The 11,990-nt window shown below is 39.6% G+C and overlaps 1 protein-coding gene across 1 annotated transcript; it reads left to right on the forward strand.

The window, feature by feature from the left end:
* The first annotated feature begins 1,905 nt into the window (after nt 1-1,905).
* LOC141904489 (protein NDNF-like) lies at nt 1,906-10,467 on the forward strand. The gene is made up of 3 exons (XM_074793078.1): nt 1,906-2,099; nt 7,738-7,853; nt 9,104-10,467. The coding sequence occupies exons 1-3, from the start codon at nt 1,906-1,908 to the stop codon at nt 10,459-10,461; spliced, it is 1,668 nt and encodes a 555-aa protein (XP_074649179.1). The 3' UTR covers nt 10,462-10,467.
* The last annotated feature ends 1,523 nt before the right edge of the window (nt 10,468-11,990 follow it).

Genomic DNA, 11,990 nt, shown 5'->3' on the forward strand with positions numbered 1-11,990 from the left:
CGTAGTACACACATCGACGCACACAGAGCCCCTTAAATAACGCATAGTAAGTTATCAATGTGAATAAACATTATTGTAACGGTTTCTACGGCGTAAGAAACTTCAATATTTCGTGGATGAATATTACTATTAAAGATACCATCGTGGCGATCATCAACGATTTACGTACGTTCTATGAATGGAAGCACTTAAACTATAAACACTAACTTAGAAACTGTTTTAGTTAGTGTTGTAAAATCGCCAACGAGCTTCAGTTGTTGTAACGAGCAGGTTTTAGTGCGAGTTTGCGGTGTTCGGAGCGGTTTTCTATCCCGATCCAGGCACAGCGTCGATTATTTACTAGAACCGGCAGTGTTGTTGAAGCAATCATGTTTCGGTGCTGCAAATGGCTACGATCCAGCAGTTCAACTTGACTAGGTTGTTTACTTCACGTCTTATGCACAATCTACCCACGGTCGACCGAATATTCAACAAAAATCATTATGCAATCGTACAGGTATCCCGATGTATTGCGAATTCCAATTTCCATTCAGACAATACATATAACATGTATATACGTGATGTATACTAAGTATACTAAGGTTGTCTATGCAAAATCTTCTAACCTCCAGTGCACTTCACTCGATGCATCTCCACGATCATCGAGACTTGTCTCGTTAGAGCCGGTTTTCTAGAAAGCTCGTAATATTGGCGATATTCAATGTATCCCACCTAATCAAAAAGATTCCACCGCTTTCACGAGCAATATATAGTAATTACAGATAAAATACATCGAATATTTATTTTCTCATAACGTAACCTCTTTCACGGGTGGTATATATCTATAGCACATGTATCGCTTGCTTATTAAGATATTTACTTTGTGTTTGTAGAGATTCGTTTTTCTGTATTCGTCAATATCTAATTTTTGTTGTTTCGAGTTGTTAGATGTAAAACCACCGCGCTTCTGGTGCTGCTATTGCCAACAATAATCTGCTCATTCTATACATCATTATCTGGTTCCGCAGTTCGGATTAGAAGCCGCTCGCGACTTTGAATAAAACTATAGTTGTACATATACAATTAAGTTTTTCTTTCTTAACGGGTCCCAGTTCTCGGTTATGTTTGACTCCGGAGTTAAATTCATTTTCAATTTGTTAAATCAAGGCCTACAGTAAATCAAACGTTTATTGATCCCCTAAACTCAGAAGTGCCGTGAACTGGTGTTTAGTGCAGTTTATACAAACGCTTACTTTTTATATTATTTTTATATTTTCCCTTCCATCCGTTCATCTGTAGAGATATGAAATCACGTTTAAAAAGAACTTCCTGCAAAAAGTCAAATTGAAACTAGCAAATCTTTCATATCTATCCTACTTATATCTTGATTTCATTTGTTCGCACCTTTGACATTAATTTACGTTGGCCAGTCTTAATAAAATCAGATTAAAAATGCTATTCGTTTCGTTCATTTATGATCGCTTAAAACGGAATTAGACGAATCGGATTTCACTCTGATTTATATGCAGTTGAATTTATACTGGAATTTAAATTTTCACAAAAACGTCTCATGCAAGAGCTCGGGTAATAGAGTAGTTGTTATTCAACCGTGTAGATTTCTCTCATCCGTTTAATTTCGCCTATCGCTTCTGTCATAAACATGCTCTTCGTAAGAGTTTTTGAAGCCCATTGTTCAAGGCTTTACTGCCGAATATGAAACTTCGTGCATTCGGTCGTATACATAATTATAATATTGTCGATATGTACGTATACTTTTTGTACTATCATGAAAATGAATGCCCAATGAATATCTGGGTATGATTTATAGAGCTTAAAATGCAAATATAAATTAACGAGTTGCACACGATTGAAAATTTTATGTAATAAATTCTTATTTCAGTTTAGAAAATAATGGATGGTTTGACAATGTGCTATAGATGGATATATGCAGTGGGTTTCCTCGTTTTACTGATGCTTTATGAACGAACGCGGGCGCAGATATTTCCCAGCAAGGACCAGAAACGTTTTCATCGAAATCACCCAGAGATGTTCTACGACAGTAAGATTCTACCCGACGGCATTGAAGTAACTACGTATCTATTCAGAGGAGAAACGCAAAGGTAAGGACTCGATCTGTTGCTCTTGAACGCGATGTCATCGTTTGTTCACGCCACGATTTTTGGTTGGGGCATCTTCACCCGTCAAGGGATTCGAACCCACTACGCTGAAGCTGTTCGCCGAACCCCTTGACCTCACGAGTCGTTGGAGTCGTTACTAGCCGACCAGAATCCGGTCGTACCAATCACAGCGCTTGTAACAAACGACTTTAGGCTTCTATTGGTTTTCCCGTTAAATAGACCAATCAGCGAACGTTTTACTGAACAAGGGAGTATTTTGCAAATCGATATATGACGTCATACGCAACAGCGCCAGTAATGAAATCATGCTTCGTGAGGCCAGGGGGCTGGTGGAAGCGAGTTCGGGAGTGATACCTGACCCCTGGCAAGCGAGGATGTGGTTGGGGTATAATATATCATTCGTTCAAATACAAACCACTCCTAAAACCTATACGGCATTTTGAATTTACTAGGTTTTCAAAGATGGTCATGAATTAAGTCCAACGCACATGATGATGCAGGGAAACAGGGAAACACAGAAAGGACCATTATTAATGCTGTTTCCGAAAACATGTTTCTCGTTTCTCGTAACGCTCAAAAACGTGTTTCCCGCGTTTCCCTGCGTCGTAAGCGTTGGGCTTTCAAACAAACACGTGTAGCTTATATATAGACTAACGTTTTGAGGATTTAGAAAGGACAAAATCCTGAAATGGGGAATGTAAAAAATTGATCTGCCATGTAAATATGTTGTTTTTGACCGAGTCGTGACGCATTGTGTACATGATTTCTACACTGTGTTGTTAATCACATTATTCTGAAACGTCTTTAGAAAAACTTTTCGAAACGTACTTTAAGATTCTCTTCAAATCTCCAGCGCCGTTAGTTTCAATACAATCAGCGAAAAAAGCGCTTTTTCGTCGATGATCGAGAGGGGTAAAATTACTTGAAATTGGGACTTAACAAGAAAACTGTTTGACATTTCGGTTTTCGCTCACAGATATCGGTTTCGTGCACCGTTTGAGATGTGTTGTTTATCCCAGTGAAGCCGTTGTTAATTGCATACGATCCAGAATAAATGTTTTCAGTCAAATACGAGACAACGAACCCGCAGACAAAATGGGCCACATTGCCTTGACCTTTTGAAATGGATATCATGAATTTTAGTCGTTATAAATGGAGAACCTCAATTATGCATCATCTGTCTGGGTCCCGAGAGATGTTCCGAAAGCAAACCTCTTCGATTGTCGGTGTCAAATATAAGAATCTTTTTTTTGCATATTTTTCAATTTTGACTCCTCTGATATTTCTTCGACTAGTCTTTACATGGTATAAGTATATAGATATTTCTCTCAGTATCGGTGATCCAGTTATCCGAGGAGGCTACATTCATTTCGACGTGGTCAACGTTCTAGCATGTGAAGTGTTGTATACACACATTACTGCCATAGTCCCGCGGTTTCATCGTTGTTGCTTGATAGTCACGTGCCCCTCCTTCAAGTCTTGGTGACCGTCGGGTGAATTTTCACTTGGAAAATAAACAATCGCGAACCTGCTTTAAACGTAATAGCCAAAAGTAATAAGTTAAACGAGCCAGGGTTTTTAAGGGTGGGGGAGGGGTTGGTGAGTTGTCTGTACCATCTTCGAGAGATCATCTCATAAAAATGTAACATTGATTTTGGTATCTAACGCTATGAAAATAAAGAATAGGAGGGACACTTTCCAAAGGGGTGGGTGTTCATGCACCCAACAGCAACCCTTTCCTAGATCTTCGCTTGCCTATGGTAAAAATCTAATCTAAATGAACTTAACTAGAAAGCATACAGTTTATTTCGTGTAATCTTGATCGTGGCTTCGAGACTGATTTTGCGTTGTACGATTAGTCATAGAACTAAGATGGACGTAACTGGTATCGAAAATGAGCTTTCACTGCTTTCGCTATGCAATTGTGTAAAAGATCGAGAGTCCGCTTTAAAAGAAAAACAGGAAAGTGCGTAAAGCGGTGTCGTTGACAATGCGAATCAAATTGAAAACGTTAAGAAGTGAACAGCTGAAAACCACTGATCTCGCAAGTTTGTTAAACGACTCCCAGTTGTAGTATAGACATCGTGGACACTATCCCGCTTATGTCATTCGCTCCCGGGTCTGTGTGTAGAAACTTTCGTCTGGATTCCGTTTAATTATCTGTCAATCTCGAACTATATTACGCCATTCCCAGTGTCACGAAGGACAAGGCCGCAAGCGACGGATCAATATATCGACGCCGCGCTACCCGACACTAATCTTATAGATACAGACACAAGTGGACCATTTAATGTTTCTATATTAATCAAAATTTATCCATCGGAGATAGTTTTGTCAGTTTTATTCGACGATAGGCAAACAACTCGATAACGGCGGAGTTCATCGATTATAAATTGAGTGCAGCCGAATTTTATGACGAATAGATTAACGGATAACGAAATAGAACTGAACATGAACGACAGCGTTTGTAAAATAAGTGGTCAGGAACAAATTGAAGCTTACTCGTCTAGACGGTTAACTGATACAAGAGCTATTCTTTTTTTTTCGACCATCCATCTTAGTTTCTGTTGGTTTATCGTGTACTTCTCGAACTTATTTAATTTTCGACGTATATGTTTCAACTGAAATTGTTAATTGTCTCTTGGTGAGAACCTAATTGACTGAATCGCTATTATTTTTCTATCTGGCACGAGCAGTTGAAGCATTCGAGGTTGAAAGCGAGAGTCGTTCGTGATTACAGAATTTGTGTCATCATTATTCTAACGTCCGAAATGGACTTACTTGCCCCGGAGCATCCAGTGCTAACGGGGCAAGAATCGATGTCACTGGAGACAGTCGCGTCTTACTCGAGAACGAATTGGAGCCAGATCTCGTGACCGACCGCAACGCGACACACTCTTACCGACATTATCATTCGTCGAAAATATCTTGAGCACAGGCAGCTTTATCGAGAAGTACCCGTCGGAACCCTCCGAAAGTACCATAAGTACACCGGCGCTACAGAATTGCATCATAGCCCTCGAGATGTACACAGACGCCTTGGCAGGTAACAACCTGTTGAATGCAGACAGTGCTGGGATAAAAACATTCAACAAAAACCGTGGAGGAGATTTGAACAGTTTCTTCATTTGTCGAAAATAGCGGAACGTTAAACAAATTAATCGTTAAAGCGTGTGTTAAGAGCTATGTTTAACAAGTCGAAGGTGTTGTCGGCTTCGTTACTCGAAATAGACTAACACGGCGATTTGTCCATGAGTCTATGGAGAACTGGGACCTTGATGGGAGATAATCTTAAGGCCTACCTCGTTTATCAGCTTTAGATTAATATAAAACTGAAATAAGAACCATTTATCTAGACCTATTGTTTCGGAGGTACAAGATAGCATAGCAGAACTTGACTATTTAGCAATGCTCAAAGGACAACCACCCTTACACGAGTACAGATTATCTATTAATGCTGCTACGCGCTCAGAAGATGGAATTCAAATTTTCGAAATGTGTTAAACATAAATGATACTTTGAAGAAAAAGTGCGTTTGGTGAACATTTCGTGAATGTTTGCGTTGGCGGTTCACGTGTGCGTGACATATGTTGCGATCAGTAACGTTGAATTATCGTGTCGTGAATTATCGGGCAAAACCTCAACCAATTTCATCTACATGTTGCGCTATTTGAAGAACAAGTCGCTATGAAGAAAACAATGAGTGTAGTGAAATTTCGAATTGTTTGAGCCATTCTCAGTCACTAATCCCATAGTTTTTTTTCTTCATAAGTGTACTTTTTCTTCAATTGTATTACAAACAGTGGAAACCAATCTTTTTCTCGATTAACACGTTTTTCGGTAGCCTAAGTTTTTTGTTCCGGGGAGCCCTCCCTAACGTATACGAAGATATCCATCTCCCCACTCGACCCTATGAACATCGTAAATTACTTTAAGTGCACTAAATTTTCTTCCTTCATAAATGAAACTTATCCATTAAATGGTCCCAACATGGTTTTCCGTGTTGTTCTTCCAGCCGACTAGTGTTTTCTTGATATATGGCCGCTGAAACAAGACTTCTTAACTATTCTTAGTTTAACTCAGTGAAAACAGCCTGGGATTTCTGTTTGTTGAGGTAGAACGGTGAGGCGGCTCTGACCTGAACACCCAGTGCGGGGGCGAAGCAATAAAATTGACTAGATACATTTTTTCAATGTTTTTGAACGAATTTCGCGAAATTTTTTCGACGATGTTCGAACCCGGACGTCGTTTCCTCTCTCGCAGTTGAAGCTTTAGTTTTTGCGTGTAGAAGTCATTCAATCCTTCGAGTATCATGTCTTATTCTGAAACCATTTGAAACTAAAAATATACTCCTAATTGATAAACAATTAACGGGCGCACGTGCGAGTGATAAAAACCTGAGACCGAAACATACCATAATAACGAATCGTTCCTTTCATACGATGTTTACGTTAATGAAATTGTTTCCTCTTGATTTTGTCAAACAATCGTTACATCTTTACGTCGTTCGGGCAATTTTCTAAATCACCTTTGATCCGATGTGACCGCAAATATGAAGTCGGTTATGTAAATGTGTCTATCATCACGGTGTCAGTATAGATACAACTCTGATGATGGGATATTGTACTTTTAAGGTTTATTTTCTGCATTTCGTTACATGTCATAATATGAAGCATCTAACTTTTAAAGAGGCCGTGTGCTCCCTGCATATAGTTATCAATATTTAGATGTAAGCGATGGTAAGAGAAACATTATGTGATGGTGACTATGTTGTTGTCTTTGAACAGTAACGCATTTGTTATTCTATAAATTCAAGGCAGGTGTCGTGTCATAGTATCAGATGCCTTCGATGTCAGATGCCTCTCACCCCCCACACCAGCAATAGAATGGCGGATGAAGTGGATAGACATAATGCGGCTGCTGACCCTTCCCTTGCCATTAATCCTGAGATATATGAAATGGGGGGTATAAAATAAGGCGAGGCTTTTTACTTTATGACACCGGAATCCAGTTCCATTGTTCTCGCAAGATTTAAGAAGTCAGTTCTTTTCAAAAGTTTGTAACTCTAAATCAAAATAACCGGGAACTAATGAAACTGGCTGTGGGGTCGGGGGAGGTTTATTGAAAACAAATATTATTATTACAGAAACATCTAGGAATTGATTGTATGTAATCATTACAAGCCGAACGATTTGACCTAACGTTGAACAATGTTTGATTTCAGGCGGTTCCCTTTATCAGAATTCCGAACAATTTTGAATTTGTCGAAATAAATTCGAGTACGCATAGCGTTAACTATCAGACAATAAACAAATGCTTAAAAATTAACCGTCGATTTTTACTTGATTTCACAGTCGTATCTTAATTCAAGATGAAAGTTTGTGATACAAACTAACGTTAAACGGTATTTGTTCGGTGATAGATTTGAAAAAAATAACCAACAAATCATCGAACGCGACGAGCACACAGGAACTAACGATGATATATGCGTTGGTAAATGTACTGATGGTTATTTTCTTTGGATAAACGAATACTGGACAAATGTGTGGACACTGTTACCTTTGTAAACACGAGCACACGACTGATGTTCTATAGATTAATGCTTTCTTCGTATTTGCAGGTATTTTTTCATCGTCGAGCGCAATACACCGGTGTCAATCATAGTTACACCATGTACAGCTCCGGTCCTGTTCAAGCTTTATCTAAGAGACATGCCACCTCTCAATGCGCATAAAGGTAAAAAGTTAATACGTTTCTTATGGCAGAAAAATCTCTGCCTATCCGTACATAAAACTCGCAAGTTTGTTTTACCAACGTAAATGTTTATTTCTCGAAACGTAAACGTTTAATTGGTTTGTAAACACAATATGGTTATCTGTTTCGGAATTTGCATCGCGCTGCCACGATCCAAAAGACCGCTACGATTCTAGTCCAGTAATTGTGGAAAGAAAAATTTGACTGCGCGACACGCCTCACTAGAAAATATTTTCGAGGCTGAAATTTCATTAAAAATCGCATTTCAAACTACGACGAGTGAAGTGCCATCGAAAAGAAACGTAACGATAGTCTAAACAACTTAGTAGAAAGTTAGTCGAGACCTTGGGAAAGCTAAGTTGTCGTTTGAACCGAACAAGTTTTAAAAAGTTAAGAAAACAAGAAAAATTCTCAAAAAGAAAGATAGTGAAAGACATAGTACGTGTCTGATCGTACGAAGATGTGCGAGGTTTAGTAGTTGATCTTACTGACTTTAAGCAGTAGTTGTTTAGTGCTAAAACTACTTCTAATATTCTCTCTCAATGCGCGTTATCAAATCAGATACCGCACGTATGCCAACCGCTTCATAAACCGCAGAAACGCCGACTTCGTTCTCACCTCCGACGATGAATGTACGCAGTCGTCGAGTTAGGCGCTAAGTTGAAAACAAAGACCGCAGGGGATAGGATCAAGTGAAGAGAAAACTAAGAGAGTATCGACGTTTCGATTCTAGTCTATGAGCAGTTTTCGGAATTCAAACTAAAACTATAAACTTAAAAAGACAGAAAAATTGAATAAGTTGAAACGTATCAACCCTCTCTTAGTTTGTTTTAGATAGTTATGGGTTTTTTCTTCGATTAAATCATAGACAGCGACTCGTCTAAATCCCAGGGATACGGTGTAAATCTACTGCAGGTTCGACTCGCCGCAATGAATAGAAGCTTTGTGACTGAACGTTATTTCAAAAGGGTCCAACTTCAAGTAATTTGCGCAGATAAAATTCAGTTCAGCCGAGGGGCGTTTCTTAATTTCGGGTTTGTTTTTCATTCGAAAACTCAATTATGAAAACTCAACGGGGAACAAAAATTCTTTTCCGACCTTTTTAATTTTTCACGAAGTTTTGACGGAATTTAGGGTGGTGGATCCGTATTTAAATCAATTTCCATTCGTCCCTAAATTGATAAAAGAATCGCATTGATTTGTAATGATCGTTTTCTGATTTTTTCTCACAGTTGCCGATGGTTTACAGTATGAACAAGGCGGTGGGGAAAATAGCGTCGACCAAACAAACGCCCGCGAGGTGTTCTCAAAAACTGACCAAAAACGTATGACCTACCAAACCGACAATAGCCCGGTTGGTATATATATGATTGACCTGTTAAGTAACGGAACAGACAGTAGCATTCGAGTGTTCGCCACATCGAATCCTTCGATAGACTGGCCATATCCGGACCTTCCGGGTAACAAGAAAATACGGGTGACGCGAGCGACCTCGCGAAGTTTGCGCGTTTCGTGGGATCCGAGTCCGACGCACGCTTTGCTCGGACAAAAAGTAAAATATTGCGTCGCTTTGCGGCGTCGAAAGCATTCTTTCAGCCACTGCGACGCTTTGGCGCAGGTGCGCGGTGATATCCCGCCTACGGTGCCGCCCAATGCCGGTTTCGGTTGGGGTTGGGAAAAGGACATACGCAAACGAATAAACGCTAAACGCAAGCTTACACGACCGAAAAATCGAAACGTGAAATACGCCTGTGTCGGTAAAAAGAGGCGTTATAGATTTCGGGGTCTACGACCCAAAACGAGGTATTACATCGACGTGTTCGCAATGAACCCGTCGAATAACGCGAGTGTGCGGTACACGGGCACCGTATCGCGCACTAAACCCAAGGTGAAATCGACGAGAATCGACCACGGGCGACTGGCGGCCATTTTACTTCGCAAAAGAAACGGTTACAGGCGATACAGATTACGCGTCAGACAATCGACGCCGAAATTGACAATTCAAATATTGTCGTGCGACGGTCAAATCAGCGCCGATATCGTGCGCGACAGGAAAGTGTTGAAAAAAGAAACGTTCAAAGGTTTAAAAACGATCGAAATTGACAAGGTCGATAAAGATAGCAATTACAGCGTGAAACTAATTTTAGAACACCGACGGACTGGGTTAGTGAAGCTGTTTTATACTACAGCTGTAAACGGAGTGTTACCACTGCCGAGAATATCAAACGACACCAGCGTGAAAGTATTCGAACATTTAACTACTTGTAATTCCGTAACAGTGGCCTGGCTGGGCACCGAGGATAATCTAAAATACTGTTTATACAAACGAAACGTGAATACGAACGATTACCAATCGACGTACTCGCAGAAGAGCCAGTGTTTGCGGCGCGGTAGTCGGACGGTCGGGAAGAGGGTTATGTGCAGGTCGTTTCGAGCGCAAAACAACAAGAAAATGGTGATGACGCAAACGATTACGGGTCTAGCCTCTGACACGCAGTATGAATTCAGCGTGTACGTATCGAATAAATTCGGCGAGTCGATATTATATCAATCCGCCTACACGAGAACTAAAAGACGCTGTTCGAAATGATCAGGGAGAGGAGAGCGCATTTTTTCTGTAAGTTCAGTAGGAAGGTTTCATGTCTGGTGCGTGCGGATGAGTACACCAGGTGGCGCTGATCAGTAGGAGAGACACGCTTGACGACGTTTAAGCGTCACTTCTTGGCGGTCAAGGTCGTGTCAGTACGCAGACGGACGACAACTTGCACATTTTCTCTCGGCTTATATCATTTTCTGCGTTCGTCTCGCTCTTTACTCACTTCATTTGCTCCTTTGCACTGAAGAACATCTGACAGTAATGTGGCACTACTAAAGAATCGGGGTCAATTATGTTGTTTAATTTTCTAATTCGACAATTCGTGATAGTACTTATTTCTACGTACCTTGTGGATCTTAGAGAGGTAAGAGGCCTCCTGAGTCGAGTTTCGAATCTCGTAAACCAGCATTTGTGACCCGTGGCTGTAGTTACAGTGTACTGTATATATTTATGTATGTGTAATCACGGAGTAATTCAAGGATTACTCCAAGGTGTAATAGACTTACCGTAAGCGGTCGAATTGAGGATCGTTTGAGTGTAAAATATGGGGGGACGAAAAGACTTATTACCTCTAGCTACTCGTTTACTTCCGGGTTCAGTTAAGCTGTGATGTACCTATTTGTATAATTGTATAAAGGAATATATTCTTCTACGACGATGAAGGCTGAGTGCCAATCAAAATAACATATTACAAACATTATTATAATATATCAATTGTTCTTGTAAGAAACGATACTATGCTATTAACTTTATACAATTGGTTGTGATGGAATCACAAATTAAGAGATTGTATTTTTTTTTGTCTACCGAGATGTAATGATATTTCAGTTTGTTACAAATTTCTATTATATTAGTGTATGTAATGATTGGGTTTGTTAATGATTTCTCTTATTTTTGTGTTTGATTATTATTACTTTTTAGAATCTTTCAGAACGGCACGCATTCCGCATTTTTGAATTATCGCTTCCTTGTTCTGCCGTCTTTTTAAAGAGTTCACACTTAGAAAACAACTTGAAATACGATGTAGCAAACGTGTTATAGGTCAGCTGTACCCCCATTTCACATTTCTTTTGATTTACCCGAATAATATTTCCTGTGGCCATTTTACGAGGCCAATTTAGCGTTTAATAGTTTTGTATTTTGGGGAAAGCATCTTTATACAATAAGGAGAAGTTTCAATTCGTAAAATATCGATATCGTAATTTGTCTATAGGATCCTACTACTCGTTAGTCTGGTATTCAATATCTAGATATTTCATAAAGAAAAACTGAATAAAAACGAATAAAAAATATTGTTTCAATGTGGTCGTATTGAACCGTTGAATGTTGTGTATCTCATTATAAAAAGAAATCTATGTAAAACAAGCCTGCTTCAGAATGTCTTTCAGTGCTACAGAATACGCACACGATACTGAAAAAAATACTAAGCTTTCAATTGATTACTAAGTGAACTTATGTCATTGTAGCTTTACTGAATGGGGGTTCGGAATTAATTTTTGAGCAGCCATCTTGGCCGGAAGTAC

This window comes from Tubulanus polymorphus, chromosome 4 (assembly GCF_964204645.1).
Source record: "Tubulanus polymorphus chromosome 4, tnTubPoly1.2, whole genome shotgun sequence".
NCBI classification, from domain to species: domain Eukaryota; kingdom Metazoa; phylum Nemertea; class Palaeonemertea; order Tubulaniformes; family Tubulanidae; genus Tubulanus; species Tubulanus polymorphus.